This window comes from Saccostrea cucullata, unplaced genomic scaffold (assembly GCF_032062105.1).
Source record: "Saccostrea cucullata isolate Sc308-1 unplaced genomic scaffold, CSIRO_AGI_Scuc_v1 ctg27, whole genome shotgun sequence".
Lineage (NCBI taxonomy): Eukaryota > Metazoa > Mollusca > Bivalvia > Ostreida > Ostreidae > Saccostrea > Saccostrea cuccullata.
In genome coordinates, this window is record NW_026920935.1 from 556747 (window position 1) to 575743 (window position 18997).

The following is an 18997-nucleotide window of genomic DNA, read 5'->3' on the forward strand; positions in this document are numbered from 1 at the left end:
AGTGTATTTTATCAATTCATAAAAATCTCTGGGATGCGATTTGTCTTATATTTAGGTGTTATAAATTTTGTATTGTGACCATGTTCTTTTTTCTCAATTTTGTAATCAACTAAACTGCGTAAAAAATGGTTTGATATAAATTCGGAGGGCTTTATTGTTTGATGTGCAAACGCATTTTAGAATCTTCTGATGTTTCTATGAAATCTTCTCTTTTCAATGTTTTCTTGACCTCCATTAATACCGAGCGCTAATCAAAAGATTCTTCTGATAGGTAGGTATAACTCTGACAAGGTCTCCACTGCTCTCTGACGTCAGACCATCAGCAGTATCATTTAAAGTCATCATTTCGTCGATACATTCTAGTTTTATGGTCGATACATGTACATGACCTTGTCACAAATGCAATTTATCAGGAAGTCAACTGCTGACTGACTTTTTTCATACTAGCTGATTTACTATTATTTACACACTGAGTTGTCCATGGAATTTTCTTTTTTTTCCGAACATGACAAGGAGCACACGACGGATCAGACCGGTCGGCAGGGGATTCCCACTCTTCCATGGCACCTGATTCCACCTCTGATGTTTTGGAGGTCCGCTCCTATTTCGTAATATTTAATGGACTTTGATCTTGAATACTGATCGTTATCTCCAAATATTTTTGCTTTAATTTGGTGGTAATGACCCTCATGGAAAGATAGGCTCGTGAAGTTATTTTTTATCTTTTGAAAATAGCCTCTTTCATAATATTTACATATGATTGTCGTTTAATGTTCAAGTTTTATCATTTTTAAGGAAGCACACTGAGGTGGTAAATTTTCCGTTGAATGGGACATTTTGAACTGTCCTTAGAATGTTGATTGTCAAATAATGCCCCCTTTCTTTAGAAAAGGAAAACAACGGTTATATGGTTTATTCAAATACCTGTTGAATAGGTATTCCAGAAATTTAATACCCATTCAAGCTGATAGTACATCAACACCGAGTAAAGGCGTGTTCTGCCAATACATAAGTTGTGAAAACTTAAGCTAACATGATTAACACCCCCTGCCAACTGGTCAAACCCGCCGTGAATTGCTTGTCATGATCAGGAATAGTCCCAAATATCTTGCGTTTTCCTGGCTTTTTTTCACTATTTTGATATTTTACGTGCTAGGAAATCTGCCTGGAAAACGTTTGATATTTCGGCCTGGATCGGGAAATAACGAACAGTCCATAATAGTTTTATTATCCTGAAGAATCTAAATTATCAGTAAGATAAAGTAGAAATACTGATCAATCAAACCTCTTGTGTTCTCCTATTCTGCTTTGATTCGGTACTTTCAAAATATGTCAACAGACAACTTTGACGTCATCGTTAGAATTTATTGTTTACCGATCCCGCATTTTTAGCAGTTGTATAGTTATAAATAAGAGTTGTCTCGCTTAAGGATGACGTTTACTCAGGTTTCAGATAACAGAAAAGAAATTTTAAAAAGTATAATATATTTAAATCAAAAATTGTTCTAAATGGATAAAATAAGCAAGTTTTAAATCAAAATCAATTTAAAAATTTAATATTTTTATGATTTGAAGGAAATATACAGGAACAAAAGTCAATGTATGGTAATGCAGAGGAAATTCGGACTAAATTTTTGTCAGAAATTTTGATTTCTTTCAATAATAATCACGAAGTAAAGGTTAAATGTTTTTTTAAACATCATTTTGCAAATATTATATGTGTTAAAGCTCATAAATTATTTCAAATAATTGAATGCTACGAAATAAAGAAATTCAAAAATATGTACAAAAACCATTCCAGACAATATATCTCAATAATTTGATCAATGACCCCATATAATATTAATACCATGAGAATTAGGGCATCAAAAGTAATCTGAGGGTATAGATATTTTAGAGTTCTTATCAGTCAGATTTTTGTAATATTCGATTTAAAATGGGGAAAAAATATAAATATAACAGAGGAAATTCGGACTGTTATAATTATCACATTTCTGGCCCAAACCCCAATCATTTCTTTATATAATTATTCTATAATACATTTGCTTGTAATATTTTGTGTGTATAGAAAAAATTGGTCATAGTGTGAAAAATTGAGGTATTTCCCGAGAAATACTCAGTTGCCACTACATGTAGCATGAAAAGTAGGTCATTGACTTAGTTATTTGAAATTGAAATTCAACACAAGAATCATTGGTGTACAATGTGCAATAGGTGGTTTTTCGTTCTTATCAGTGGAATTTTTGGTCATCTGAGTAAAGGTATACCTTAAAACACTGTATTTTCATTAAAAGGGCGACAACACAGTTGTAACCCTGCGTGCTCGTTTGCGCTATTTCATTGGCATCTGAAGGGTGACAACAGTTGTCACCCTGCGCGTGAGGGAGACATCAGGAATTGTCTCATCCCACGTGACGTGCTCGACTGTATAATTCTGAAGGTGGAAAACGTCAGTCACAATTAGACTTAATGATGAATTTACCACTGTATACCTACATTAGGTTATTATCGTAGAATAGTAAAAAACGGGAAAATTGATGAAGAAAACGCTGAATTCGTTCTGTATGTCAATTAGATTACTTTTTTGTTAATTTGTCATTAATGTTTTATAAATATCAGAGTCCTTAATTATGCGTAGAACAAGATTTTTAGCAAAGTGACTTTATAGATGAGTGATCATAATTAATTTTGAAAAAAAAAATACGATGTCCATTTTAATTGAGGATGTAGTTATAATACTTAAAGACATTAAAACAAATTACCCTTTATCTCCTTCAATGACTTTATTCTCAAACAATATGGAGATTTATTGGGAATCATTAAAATTCCTTCTTTGTGTAAAATCTTAACAATTAGACATCAGGGGAATCTTGAACCAAAAAGATCCTCTTCTGATAGGACTCTGTTTCCTGAAAAAAAAAGAAATATACTTTACAACAAATTAAAGAATAAATTATTACTTTTGTAATGCTGAAATTAAAAAACATCAAGTACATCAGAAGTAGTTGAGCTGTTGTAAGTAAGTCATATCAAAATAACAGACGATGTTCAACCCTAAAAATAAAATATTTCTAGACCTATTTCGCGTTAGCAAGAAAGTTTTGCATTCAGAAAGATTTATTTTAATTTTTCTTTTTTTCTTCGAATAAATGAACTACATAATATTTCAAAAACGAATATGTAAGGCAGTTAATTAACGTACATGGGGAACAAACTAGCGGTGGTTATCAACATTACTCCATCATTTAGTGTATGAAATATACTTGTCCACAGAAAGAGTAAATATAAAAGTTTGTGTACTAGGTCGTAAACTAAATAAATTAAAGATATCATCTCTTCATAAAAAAAAAACCGTGAACATGGTATATCTACTGTAGTATGAGCTTTTACTTCAATAATACAGATCCTGTTAAAAACTGTTTTAATGATAGAATTATATCTTTGTTGTTTAACGTCCCTCTCGAGAATTTTTCCCCACCAGCCGATAAATGGCTGTAAAAATCTAAGTTCACTTTATGCCCAAACTGGCTCTGTTGATATACCAATTTATAAAATTACACCTTTTCTTTAATTTTAATCATCAAAACAAATAAGGGACTTTGTGCTTACATTTCCTATTAAAATATTCCTCCTAAATGTTCAGGTATTGGTAAAAAGACTTTATGAAATTGCAATGTTCTTGCATTTTATGGAAAACGTGTATATTTGAGTATTTTCGGAGAAGAAAATTAATATGAGCGCACTTCTTTGTTCTTTGTCAAAAAAAAAAAAAATAATAAAATGAAACATATGGAAATATTGAACAGTATTCCAGCCCAAAAGTCCATCCAACAATACAAAATAGGAGTAGAGCAAACAGAAAGCTCCGAAGCATCAGTGGGATCAGGTGCCATAGGGGAGTGAGCAACCCTGTCTATGGGTCTATCCCGCCTTGTCATGATCGGGAAATAACGAAAAAACCGTCGTCAATTCAGTTTCAATTCAACATAAAAGTGTGTAAATCATGGACTTATAATTATATTAAAACGTCAGTCAGCATTTGACTCAATGATAAATTATATAATTGCATTTGTGTATCTTTCGTTATTATTACTTTTTGTTTTGTTTATTAAAAAATTGTAATTTGAGCAGAAGCTATTTGCAATTGGCACTTATAAGCATCCTTATCTGCAAGTTAAAAACGCGTTGAATATTTATTCTTGGGGCAAATGGGTGAACTTCAGCCTTGAATTCTTTGAAGTTTACAGTTTAAAAACGGGTTCGAACTCCACGGTGGGACGTGGAGACCGGTCATATGAACCGAAGTCCCGTGTCGCAGTGGGTGCTGGCACGAAAAAAATCCCTCCGTGCTCAATGGCCCTGAATACTGACTATAGGATAAAATTTGCAGCTCTCCATCGGCAAGTGGTGCCGTCTCCATATGAGTGAAAAATTCTTGAGAGGGACGTTAAACAACATACAATCAATCAATCAATTTAAAGACATGTGATATATGAATTTTGTTTATGATTCCGATCATAATTCAATAATAGATTATATAAACTCTTACTCTCTTCCTTCCACATATTTTCGAGCAGACCGGGCTACACACTGGGGAACATGTTGAACAGGTCTTCTTACATACTAGAGGACATGCCACTTTACAGATTCTTCGCCCCCTAACTCTTATTCTTATACGTCTCCGCCACCCTCCGTAAGCCTCGTCCAGAAGGCATCACGTGACCAATGTCAGAATCAGAACAAAAATCAGTTTCGAATTCATCTAAAAGAAAAAAGAATGATTTTCATCTCGAATCATTATTCTGATAATATTAAACCTCATACGTTTAAGGTTTTAAGATTATTTTTTTATATGAAATGAAAAGTATGAAAAAAGCAAAAATTATCACTGATATGCATTGTAATTACTATAAAATAAAACAGAAAAGTTAATATACATTTCCACCAAAGACTAGGTATTGTGACCTACCGCTCTTGATGCTTTTTTTTTCTTTTCCTGCAGGGACACTGAAACGTAGGTCTTTTATAAGAACTAGAAAATCCACGTATGTTAATGAGTCATGACTGTCCCTCTGTATCAGATTTTTTGAATTTTAATTATCATTGGAATCTGAACTTTTGATAAATGTTTTCGACTTTGAATATCCTGGTTGTGAATGTAAGGGAAGATGCTAAATTAAACAGCTGGTTTGAATTAGACAATGCAGAAACTTTAGGAACATAATTAAATCATATACTCGTAATATACATATATATGTTTGCTTACATTTTCAATTTTAAGTTATATTCATTAATAAAGATACCGAAAAAATATTTGTTCGTGTTCTGTTCGAAACCCTGTCAGAGGAATCACTTCATGTAAAAAAAAAGTCTATTGACTGGAAAACAGGGTTTCCTTAAGATCAGAAGCCATTTAGATAACATATTTCAATAAATTTAGAATTACTTTTTTATCTGATGAACAGCAAGGTTGAATTTTCGATTGAAAATGATTTTCTGGGGTCGATCTGGGAACCGACACAACTGTCTAAATAGTCAAAATCCCGTGATTAGTTTTCATACCAAAAGCATCGAAGTGAGGGTCAATATTTATTGTAATCAGAAACTCAAGCATTTTTAGTAACTTCAGAGTACCTGTGTGTTTCATAATGATTTTATCAAAATAATTCTACAACTGACAGGGTAAGTATAATTATGAGTTTTATTTAAGGAATAACTGTCTTATTTTTCGAATTCATGAAGTGATCAATGGATTGGCTTGTGTGTAAACGCCGAAGGCGTTTATGCAAATTATCACACAAGCCAATCCATTGATCACTTCATTTCGAAAAATTTTTATTCCTTATATTTACATGCTTTGATTCCGCCAAAGCTCCAAGCCTGCTTCTCTCTAGGTGTTGTCCCGCCCTGCACGTGGTTTTTTTTGGAACCGCGCCAAAACATTCATGAGGAAATAAATTACATTTACAATTGGTAATTTTATCTCGGACAAAGACATTGGAAATGTAAATATTTTTATGTAAAAAGCAGCTGTCAGTGATGTTATGAAGCCTGGACCTTTATTTTCGTGTGGAAGTGGTTGTAAAAAGTGTCAAAAAGTCGAAAAAAAATTTATGTTATTGATTTTGGTAAAATATTGTTATTTCAAATCTTCCTAAGGTCAAGATCTAGTAAATAAAAGATGCCTAAAGATTTAACAAATTTGAGATATAAATTTCTTTAATGATGCTTTACAACTTTAGCTTGGTCAAAAAAGGTGTTTTGGGGCATGATCTGTAGGTGAACAAGATGTAAAACCATATTTTTAACTGTCATTTTCAATGAAAAATTAAGAAAACCAATCATGAATATGGGAGGTTTTTTTCATATTCGACAAAGGAAATGTATCCAAATTGCCTACAGTCTTTCAGAAAACAGTTATTTGAATGTCCATGGCCTCGTATTTAAAAAAATTTCAAATTTAATGTAAGTATTGGGATTACATTTCATATGATTTCAAATTGAATGCCATGAAAATACCCCTTTTCTACATAATTCTGCTAAAATCGTAAAGTACGGGAAAAAGAAAGCTGAAATTGACGTCATAACGGATCTGGAACCAAAAATTAGTCCAAAGTCATTTACTAGATCTTGACCTTAACGGGTCCTTTGGGGTTTTTCAGCATCCAAAACTGACTTACACTACTTCTAGAATATACTGTTATACAGTGTCAACAAGACCTCTAAAACATCAGAGTTGGGATCAGGTACCATGCAAAAGGAAGCAGACTTGTCACATCCGTCGTGAGTTTCTTGTTCTGAACAGGCAACAGAAAAATGCGGACAATCCAATATCTAAATAATGGCCTAACAATTAATAGTAAAAAAAAAACAATCATTATTTGATTTAATGAGAGATTGTACTAGTTGATCGGGTCATTGTATCGAACAAAGAGATGTGAAATAAAAAAAGAGTCATTTTTTATTCTTGTTTCATCGACTTGTCAAAAGCTTGCTTCTTTTAAGAAACTGTTATAAGATGCTTTTCGATTTTATAGAAAAAGTGAATCGATTTCATAAATACAGTAAACAAAACGGATCTTTTGGATGACAAAACTTGGCTTTAAAAAACAACAAATGTGGGATTTATTGTTTAGAAGAAGGACATCTCCCTTGCAGAAAATCACATCGGCCATGAGCCCTATGTATCAGGTAGGTACATTAAATTTTTGTCAAAAATTTTATAAATAAAAAATGGAATCATAAATATCATGGAAAATCTGACTTCAAACGTGGTTTGTTAAATTCTTTTAACATCAGTTTATTTCTTAGTTTATTGCCTTAGTTAAGAAAATCGATCGTACTCAAAACGTGGTCTTGAGAACTGAATTGGTGTTGATGAAAAATTACTACTAAAGGGGAATTGGGTTAGGGTTAGGGTTAAACTACTGTCATAGGTTATGTTAGGTTGTTATGTTGCAGTTATATCTACTCTAGTCTGTTTCAGATCTAATTATGAAATAAATGTGACAGACTTTGTAGTGAATTATACATGTATTTCGAGTTCATCGGGTCGAAATATGACAGAATGTAATTATAGTTAATTCAAAAAACAAAAAAAAACAAAAAAATTAAAATATCTAAATGTCAAGTTAAAGCCACAACAAAATATTTCTTCTTCTGAATAAAAATAAATTGTCTACTATGCTTGATATGTACCGTAAGAAGTTTGAGGAAAAATAAACAGTTACAGTAATAAGAATAAGACAGAGATATCAGTATACATGTACTGTAATAACATTATCATTTATTACTTTCTTTGGAAAAAAAATGGGCATCATCCTTGAAATTGAAAGGAAGAGCCCAACCATGGAGGAAAATATGTTCAGGGAAGTACTTAATGTAAGAAAAGACTAATTAGCGAATGAACGTACAGACAGCTGTTGTTGTAATGATATGTCCAGACTGCTTTGAGAGAGTGTGGGTAAGAATAATGAGGTAAGTCAAAATAAAATCATAATACAGGAATAACATTTTGTAGTTTTTATATACATGTCAATTAACCTAACCTATAATTTGAAATATAACTTTAAATAATTAGATTTCATTAATATTATTTGCACTTTTATCGCAGTGGCTATATCAACGGATACCATCTGCTGATGTATACTTTACAAATATAAATTGTTATGGTTTCTTTTGAATTTTTTGACGTGCAACAGCTTTTGAATTGTAAATTAAGAAATATTATCTTAACAAATATTAAATCGATATTTATGTACTTTCTGATATTTGGTTTCAAAATCATGAACTCTATCTTATTTAGGCTGTGTCCTCCTAATAACAGGACAGGGGAGTCAGCTGTAAAAAGGGCAAATCCCAGTACTTTACAGTAGTTTTCCTTTACGAAAACTTCAATTAACTTAAATTTCATTGTCAGACTGCATCAAAAAATATTTACATTTGCAAATGCTTTCCTATATATAACACTACTGAAAGCATTTGCGTATCTATAACTGTATAAATACAGGTTCGGGGTCAAGAGGTCATAGATGTGCGTATGGATAAACGTTTGACGTAATTTCTCAGTGACGTCATAAAAGGTCGACGCGCATTCAGTGGATTACATACTTGCAGTTGGGTTTGAAAAATAATGCATTTCACATCTTAAAAGTCACAACCAGGCAAATATAAAGTATGAATAAGTCACAAATGTAAATAAAAGTAATAAGGTATCATTTTCAAACATCTATCGGGCTATAAATACGGGTTAGTACGAGATTAAATTCATCATAAAGCCCGAATTTAATCTCGTGACCAACCCGTATTTATAGCCCGATAGATGTTTAAAAATGATACCTTATTTCTTAAATAAATCTTTACTTTTCATGCTTCATGACATTTTCCTGACTGAATAAAATTAGGAAAGAGGGTCCTATGCCTACACGTGCTTTTAATTTTTCCAGAATTGATTCCATCATCTGTTAAAATATAAATCAAATTATATTGTAATGTTTCAGCAAATAAAGTAAAAATTAATTTGTCCATCTTGCCATCACATTGTTTTTCTTTAAATTTTTCATTCTTTTTCTGTTAGTTTTTTTTTGTATTTGCTTTGTTTTAAGATGATTTTCATCTATATGTATGTCTTTGTCCCGCGGTTTAATTTCCCACTCCTGTAGCTTTTTCGGATCAATAATTCTTCATATGATGTGATACGATTGCATTACATATTTATGATAGGTAATTCTTATTAATTTGGGGATTTACACAATAAAAGAATAATCAAAACGTTATCTTCATTATAAAATGGCAACAAACGAAACAATGCCTGAAACTATCACGAGGCTTCCCAGGTAGAATACCTTACGACATGAGTGTCCCGATATCAAATTAATCACTTCTCCACCAAAGCACTACACGCTAGCTAATTAAGATCGCTGGACAAGATAATGCTGTGGTCATTTACCAGCCTCTGTTGTGTCAATGTTAATGGTTACAGACCATTCCTCGTATTGGACATTTTACTGATATTGAATACGGTAGTCACGACTAGTCCAGTCTGACGTATACCTTGTAAATGCTTCTTAACGTGTCAATTAATTAACATCGAAATGTTATAAATACGACAGGTCTCCAAGAGACTGACGAATATCACAGATACAGTGAGCTCGGATTTCATCCTGATTTAGAAAAAAATAAGAACTATGAACAATTCCAGCATATCCACCGAACTGAGTACAGAAGCATGGATTACACCAGTGCTTATAATGTACGGACTGATATTCCTGACTTCTATAATAATGAACTCGTTAGTTGTGGGAACTTTTTGTCGATACGAGTGTTTGCATTCTATTCACGATCATCTTATTTTCGCGCTGTCTTCCGTAAATATGATCCTTCTAATTGGAATGCCTTTTTACCTGATGTACTCTATAGGTTACTCCTTTGTGTTAAATAGTCGGTACTTCTGCCTTCTGAACTATGTGATTCTACACGGTGGAATTGGATGTTCTGTATTCCTTCAGTTAGGATTAGCATTAGATAGATACATGTGCATCGTATGGCCTTGGAAACATTCCAAAATACGCAAGCGATATGTGGTTTTATATGTCTTGATGTCTTATATTTTTGGATTTGGAGTTAATCTTCTTCCAGCCTGGGGGTGGAATAGTTGGTCCGAATACAACAAATGCGTCTGGGGGAGTTTTCCCTGGGAATATCGATACTTTGTACGGATAACAATGATGGTGATTCTTGTCGTTAACCTTGGAATTCATCTCTATGTTCTGCATGTCGCCAATCGTCACTCAAGGAAGATCAGACGGCTTATCAAGCGGATTAGAAAAGAGCATTCTAGGACACGTGGATGCGAGCATACGGCCGTGACCACTGTAGTTCTTCTTGCAGTCATTTCGTCCTTATGCTGGTTTCCATATTGGATTGCGGCCTTAGTTCTGCCACAAAATACACTGACCACCGTCTTCATTCTTCAGATTTTATACGCCATCATTATACTGAATTCTGTGACAAGTCCGCTCTTATTTGTAATGAGGAATAGACATTTCAGAGATGCAATGTGTAAAATGTTAGTATTGAGTCCAAAGTTACATCACTGCGGTAGTTGAAATGTTCCACACACACACACACACACACACGGAGAGAGAGAGAGAGAGAGAGAGAGAGAGAGAGAGAGAGAGAGAGAGAGAGAGAGAATTTGTACTACTAATAAAATATATTAATGAATGTACATGTATATAAAGGAAATTGTACATGTTTGTTTGACTCTTAAATTCGAATGCATACAGTATACCGAATACCAATTTCGAAAATTTATAAATTAAGATTTAACTATGTTCATATAGCATTAAAATTTTAATGAAGGGAAAAGAGGTAACAAAATACATCAATGTTGCTGAAGTGCCTAACAATGATCGGACCTCAATATCAATATATCTAAATTATCATATAAAATAATTGTATCATGACACATTCTGTTCAAGGTTGAGGCATGTTTCAATGCTATTCCTGAAACTTGATTTGCAGACTGATTCTGAAAAAAAGACCTAAAGTGATATAAAATATGTTCGATTCGAATTTTCGTAAAAGATAGAAGAGTTGTGAATCAGTTAAATATGTTTGGAATATTGAAATTTTAATTGTTAACTAAATATAAACATTTTTTGTTTCCTGCACTTTTGACCAGATACCTGAACATAAGGATCGTAAACTTTCGCCTTTTTAGAATGCACATATGTGCGATTATTCACCGTGAGATCTTGGGTAAAATAATACAGAGCTAATGCTACCTGACTGTAAAATCTTCTTAAAGATTTATGAAGGAGTTGATCTCTGTGGAACTGTCATTATCGCTTAAAGGAAATGATTCCTTACACTGTAGACACCACACAGTACTATTTAGTAGTAGGTGGCAAAGTTAACACACGAAAAGCCGCATTAATGACCTTGAAATCATTCTTATTTCATTAATTTTTCTAATATTTTTTATACACAATAAGTAAATATAATTTATCTAGCTATTGAATAAAACTTGTATTTTAACAGGCGTTATTTTTGCATTATGAAATAAGCAAGAGTGTCATTTTAATATTGTTGAAAAACCATGTTCGTGGAAAAAACTTTAAAAAAAAAAAAAAAAAAAATCCATTAATTGTTTAAGAGGCAAGTTGGTGAAAAATGAGAATATATCTTAAACTTTAATTTTGTTGAATTAATTTTGTTGAAGTCTTGAAATTATTACATTATACTATATATAATCCCTTTTCATTCTCAAAATTACTTCATTGGAAAAGTTTTCATTTACAAGTAAATATGCCTCGATCCCTTTTGGATGAATGCGTGTGTAAAAACCATAAACTTTACCGCTTTTGCCTCAGAACTATAGAAGCTTAGTGTATGTAGACCTAGAAATCTGACAAAATCTACGAAAAGATACAAGCACAGTGTAATACAAGAATATCTTTAAATTTGCCTGCTTATATTTTTTGTAGTTGTGAGAGGTTTATATAATTTACAATCAAAAGTGATATGACTTTGACAGAGACCTATAACTAATATTTTGTGGAAACAACTTTTGTTTGTTTGTTTTAAAAAAAAAAAATTTTGCTACAGGTTTTGTCAAAACATTTTGAAAATAGATTTATTTATTAACATTAGAAATAACATGAAATAAAAAATTATAGATATCTCTTTAAAATACACAATATACTTATCGTAATTGAATAAATGAAAAATGTGACTTTAAATGACAGTGACTGCTCTAAATAATCTACAAAAAATACAAATCTATGAACAGGATATAAAACACATACTCCTTGGAAATTTCAGAGTTGAGATCAGGTACCTGGATGAAGAAAACATCCCCTGATAACCGATCACACCAACCGAGAACTTATTGTATTGAACAGGTACATTGTAAACGGAGTATTATTTAAACAGTAAAATGCTTTCTTTGCTTGTTATTACTGGAATTAACGGAAGCAGCTGTTGCAGAAAAAATACATAACCCGCGTAAGCGGAAAGAAAGAAAAACATTTTATTGTTTATATTGATATCTGTTTAAATAATCTTTAAAGTAGGATTAAAAAGATTATTTAATCTAGGATATCTAGGAATGTATTCCAGATTTATCCTTTTTCTGTGAAGGAAATTCGTTGCAAAAATGTTTGCTAGTTTGTTTGTTTTGTTGTAAGTTGATTACTACAATATTGTGAATTTTTACAGTACTTTAGGCAAATCCTAAGTACAAGTTTGAGGCAGTCTTTTGTACTTGCCAAGTTTAAACCCGTTCGGGTTTTTTCATTTTAGTTTCAGCTTTTACCATGCAGATGACGATTTTTTCCATCGTTTTTTATTTGATGTCTTGGAATGAATGTTAATGCATTCCAGATTTATCCTTTTTCTGTGAAGGAAATTCGTTGGAAGAATCTCTGCCAATTGGTTTGTTTCGGTATTAGTTGATTACTAAAATATTGTGAATTTTTACATTACTTTAGGCAAGTCCTAAGTACAAGTTTGAGGCAGTCTTTTGTACTTGCCAAGTTTAAACCCGTTCGGGTTTTTTCATTTTAGTTTCAGCTTTTACCATGCAGATGGCGATTTTTTCCATCGTTTTTTATTGTTTTCAGACCCATTTTCATGATTTTTCTGTTAACTCTAAGTGGTAATTACTGTAAATTTGGATTATCTCCCTTTACAAAATTGGTTTATTTCTCATCTTGATATTTTGTGTCTGCTAAAAATTATATGTCATTGTTAATAATACTTTTTAGAATTTCAAACAAATTATTAAATGTCACAAAGGTGGCAACACACGACAAACTGTTTTACAGACTTTTTACTCATTGAAGGAGGATAAGATAACACTCTTAAAAAAGTTTTACTTAGTAGTCATTTTTTACTTGAAATAACAAAGATAAGTAATAGATAATTACTAAGCCTTTACTTAAAAATTTAAATCAATTACTGAAACATATGTAAATTACTAGATTGAAATGTTTTACTTGATTTTTGTATTTTAAAGAATTGATTTACTTTGTATTTCCTCTTTACTGAATTTTGTTTAGATAAGTAATTAACACTTACTAAATATAATTAAAAGAGTTACTTATACATGTCAATTACTTAAGCATTGTCTAATTTTAAGTTTCTGAGGAATTCTGCAATGATAAATTATGCAAATAAGCTTGTAATTAAAAATAAATTAATATATACCGTGTTTACCGGTACATGCATCAACTTTATTCTTTTGTCGTAAGGAATATTAGGATGCATGTCCCGAAAACGTCAAGTGCTTTATACATATATTTCCTGCCGTAATGTTAAGTATGTGCAGCTTTATGATTTTATGCATAAAATAAATTGAGCAATTATAATGCAGTTGATGATCTTATGCAGGGAGTTTCTTGGGGCTTTGGCGTTTAGGCCATTTGCCCTTGACCTTGGAGATTTCAATCCTTGTGAAAAAAACTGTTAACCTTGGCCATTACTTTTGAACGATAAGGGATAGGGCTTTCATACTTATATACTAGTAGATATAATTCCTGTGAGAAGACCATTCATTAGATACCAAGAACTTTGATCCTTTGACATTAACCTTGGAGTTTGACCCACTTTTAAAAAGCAGACCTTGACTTTAACTTTACAAAGGTTGGATTTAGTGCATTCATACTTTACATATTTCATCCTTGTGACAAGACCTTTCTTTGGGTACCATCAAATCTTACCCTTTGTCCTTGACCTTGGAGTTTGATCTACATTTCAAAGTTAGTAAACTTCACCATAACTTCTGAAGGGTTGGGGATAGTGCTTTCTTATTTCAGATATGAATCTTTTATGGCAGGACCTTTCATTAGATACCAATAACATTGACCATTTGACCTTGACCTTTGAGAGATCAAGAAATACCAATATATTGAATTTGTATATAAGAAAAGTTAAACCTTTGCTGTGTTGCCATATGGGGGGGGGTCAGTATTTCACAAGCACATCTTGTTTAAATTGTATTCAATTGATTTACTTAAAACAATAATTTATTTACTGAATCAAGGAGAATTCAGAGCAGTTGCAATACAAATAATTACTTAAAAATGGTAGTCTAATTACTATCAGGACTGAATTCTTAATGGCTTCCATATTAATTGTCTGTGAGGAGGAGTTATATTTCTTCTAAATATTTCTTCATGTCAAAAAAAAGTTCTACTAACTAAAATGTTGTATTAAGTACTTGAAACTATCAACCATTTTTAAAATGGTCTTTAAAAATATACAACTTATTCTATTTAGAAGGCGTTTGATATTGGAATTAAATGTTTTATTGCTTAATATAATAAAACAGTTACAAAGAAATAATGTCGATTTTAGTAAATATGATAAATATTTCATTTACTTGGCATTCTCTTGAAGTAATAATATTCTTGATTTTAATAATTAAATTATTAATTTCAGATTTACAATTACTTAGTAATAATTCATAAAACCTAGTAAAAAGAAAGCATATTATCTCTTAATGAAGTAATAAGGATTTACTAAACATGAGTAGTTACTTGTTTCAATCCCATGTACATGAAATAAGTAAATGGTTTATACTTTTATGAGTAAATGAATTACTTGTTTCAATCCCACATGTATATGAAATAAGTAAATGGTTCAAACTTGTATAAGTATTCCAATTACTTAATTTAAGAAAATTATAAAATAAAAATATAAATTTGATCACTAGAAATGAGTAATAAATTGAGTATATAAATAAGTAGTCTTAATACTTATTTTAATACTTATTTCAGTAATTATAATAATAAATAGTAAAAGAATTGACAAGTAATTGTTTTATTGGTATTTACTATTTATTATTGCAGTTACTAAGCAGGATTGCCTTTTACTTACTATTCTGACTAATTGTATTACTTAATGTTTATTGTTTTTCTAAATGCAAATACTTATTTTGAAAATTAATAGTAAAACTTTTTTTAGAGTGAAGGTGTGCTAGCGTTGAAAGGATTACGGAAAGAAATTAGCTAGTTGATGGGTAATCGGGCTATCAAAATACTTACTGCATTAAAATAAAATGGTATTTATATGGAGATAACAAACACTATTTAAGTTCAAAAGTCCATCAAACAATACAAATTCAAATTTGGGGCAGAGCGAACACGGACCTCCAAAACATCAAAGGAGGGATCAGGTGCCCTGGAGGAGTGAGCATAGCCTGCCAACCGGTCACACCCGCCGTGTGCTCCTTGTCATGATCGGGAAATAACGGAAACATCCGTTGACAACTCAGCACAAATTATGCTTTAACAATTACATGTAGTATGAAAAACGTCGGTCCGCATTTGACTTAATGATAAATTACATTTGCTTACATTGTCATTGTAATTACGAAATGATGACTTCAAACAAGACTGCTGATATAGTTTTATAAACATGTCTGTCAATAACTTACCTTGTTTTAGAAATTATTCATACGTAGAGCATGCCCTTGTGTATCGAATCAACTGAGAGATATGAATCCCGTATGGAGGTGATGAAGGTACATGTATATTGCTGCATAAGAAAGGGGAGTTGACGATTGAAAGTAAGTAAGGGAAGTTTGCAGATAATCATTAACAAGTGGCATCAAGTCTGATTTTTTGAAAACCTTTTTTGAGAGTCGAGTCTTTCTTTGAACCAAAGTTATATTTCTGCCAGGACCTCTAGTTTTATGGACGATGCCTGCTTAGATGTCATCACGTTTAACATTTAGCTTGGTTGTTCGATTAAACTTCATTTTCAAGTAAAATATCTAAATATGAAACAGACGTATTAATTAATCTCTATGGTATCTTTAATTTGGATTTTCAAGGTCACCGGGATATATAGTATCAACATAAGAATAGAAATAACCATTGTTAATCGACAATGCGTTGTCGATATATCTAAATGTTAAGTTGAACACAAAAAAAGGTCTGCTTATAACAGGGTGCAATTGGTATCCATGAAAATACCAATAGATTGTTGGAAGACCTGGTCTCCAAAAACCACATAGATATTGTCAATCAGTAACTTAAGCATGTTTTTAATATATGAATATTACCCACTAAATAATTATGTCTTAAACAAAATAAATATATCAGTATCACGCATGTATAGTGTTCTCTATTTTAAAATGAAAAAAAAATAACATTGTGAACCCTTGTTCGGTAAGGCATTAAATCTTTCTTAAAAAGGAATTGGTTAAGCTTAATGTTTCTTTGCTTTCGTACTGGTATATTTGCTTGTCATAGGTATGATATTGATTCAATCCACACATTGTCAAGATTTGCTGTCATATAACCAGTGTAAACTCAAACAAAAAAACAATGACCTTGATATACATTTAAATATCAATTAGCAGATCCTTTATCAAAACAGTTGTTCATATTTATTCAGAAATGTGAATTAATTAGGTTTACAATTCAATAGCAAACCTAATTGCTCATTGACCAAATTGACCTCTGACGTAAGCACAGTGATTGGAAATCCTTGCTTTCCCCCCGATTAGTATTTTCTATTTATAGATTGATATCGAAACAGAAAAACCTACCCCGGGATCCAAAGATGAAACCACTAGAGTGGAGTGTTATCGAGGAATTCAAAGATGTTTTAAAAGGAAAAGTGCTTTTCTCAAACACCGTTTTAAGGTCGTTACAGTCGCATTGGTATCTTACCAAAAAGGAAAAAGCCCAGTTTCAGGCCAGTTTTTGTGCATTCTTGAATAAAACTGACATTTTAGTCATAATATGCAGGTATATTATATTATTATATATTTTTAATATTTTCAACATTTTTCTTCTTGTACTTGTAGGTCAAAACTTTAAATCGATGTGCATTATTAGAGATTTTGCATCACAAACCTAGAGGATTTGAATGCTTGATGAATGCTCTTTTAAAAGAAAAGAGATCGAATGAATTTTTCGTTAATAAGATGAAAGAGGCATTGAAGAAGAAAGAAAGGAGAGAGAAATCAAATGAAAATAAAAAGCAACAGCAAAATTTAATTCCCTCAGTTATCGAGGGCAACCAGATCTATCCAGGCTTGACAAAGTTAATCAAAGGTATTCCGGACAATGTAAAATTTGAAGAAGAAAATCTCCAAATTCTTACTGAAGACCTTGAAATATTAAGAAAGACGATGGACCCAGAAGAGAAAATGAGCAAATTGTCACTAGATCAAATACACCGTGAAGTGGTGAAAAGTCATACAAATGCTCACGAAGACAAAGTTAAATCTCTTAAACTTAGAATGAAGGAACAAAAGGCAGAGATCAAAGGATATGAGGAAGAAAAACGAAGTCTTCTGCGAGAACGAGACGACCTCAAAGAAAAAATTCGAGAAATGGAAAAAGAGGAAGAGCGAGCCAGGAGGAAGGAAGCTCTAATGAACATTGAATCAGAATGTTCTACAAATCCGGCTGCTGCAAATTCCATAAAAGTCTACCATATTAAAGCAGAAAACGTTAACATTAACAGTTGATGATTTAAAAATTTGAGTTACTGATAACACGGAACAAATAACTAAGCACTTACTTCAATTTAATGTTGTTTGGGACTGTTGAAGTTTTAGAAAGTCTTTTTTGTAAATATAAAAGCCAAATTGAATGTTGAAGAGGAGGACCTATTATAGGTATTGCTTCGATCCTTACTTAAGGTCAAACAACACGTTTCTCAAATACATGTATATGTTTCGTTTTCGTGGCACTATATAAAAATAATTCATAATAATCATTTTTGTGGTTGTTTCATTGTTTTCAGTATGTTTTATGATTAAAAGTACACCAAAAATTGCGATAAAAGTCATTCAGAAAATAACTGTTGAGATTTGTGTAAGAAATATCCCCCTCTGGTATCTTGTCCATATGTCTGGTAAGGTACCCTAATTTTTGTAAGGAAACTTGATTAAGTACCTATACTACAATGACAAATTCTTAAGAAAAATTGTACATTTTTGAGGAACCTGTCGTCTGACCATAACCTTGTTTGAAAAACTTTCTTGGATATATAGGTAACAAAAGTCTTTTAGAAAGAGAGTGGTGTCAAAAATAGCTTGTTTTTTTTTCAATTGTTAAAAATATACGTTCTCTCTTTCCTGACTGCGAGCTTTGTGAAATGCTGAATTAAATCATTTTAAACTGATTATATTGAAAGAATATTTTTTAAAGATATAATTTTATATACATTGAAAATTTTCTGTTTAAAATCTTACGTTGTTTTATATGTTAATATCGGACAGAAAAAGTCTTGTTCGGAAGAATTACTTTAAATTCGATACGGGTCCCGGGATGTTAAATTCCCCATCTTTTGTTATCTGATATTTCTTGTTTATCTTATCTTATCATTGGTTGTATTTACCATTTCATATTATCTGCTATTTATATGAAAAAAATGGCATTCACATACAGCAAACCGAAAGCATGATTTGCTAACTGAAGTCTCTTATTTTCATTTCCCTGATAAAATCATTTTTTATGACAATATTTTC

At 31.7% G+C, this 18997-nt stretch overlaps 1 protein-coding gene and 1 long non-coding RNA gene across 2 annotated transcripts; one reads left to right on the forward strand and one right to left on the reverse strand.

The window, feature by feature from the left end:
- Positions 1 to 2794: 2794 nt before the first annotated feature.
- On the reverse strand, positions 2795 to 5276 carry LOC134258690 (uncharacterized). The gene is made up of 3 exons (XR_009990207.1): positions 4970 to 5276; positions 4550 to 4762; positions 2795 to 2909 (listed from the first exon to the last, which is right to left on the reverse strand). It is a non-coding gene; the product is annotated as an uncharacterized LOC134258690 (long non-coding RNA).
- A 4410-nt stretch (positions 5277 to 9686) lies between these two features.
- Positions 9687 to 10614, forward strand: LOC134258691 (violet-sensitive opsin-like). The gene has a single exon (XM_062741231.1). The coding sequence runs from the start codon at positions 9687 to 9689 to the stop codon at positions 10605 to 10607; it is 921 nt and encodes a 306-aa protein (XP_062597215.1). The 3' UTR covers positions 10608 to 10614.
- The last annotated feature ends 8383 nt before the right edge of the window (positions 10615 to 18997 follow it).

Bases quoted from the DNA above. Each gene is read 5' to 3' on its own strand.
- LOC134258691 (XM_062741231.1), top strand. From the start codon at position 9,687: ATGAACAATTCCAGCATATCCACCGAACTGAGTACAGAAGCATGGATT.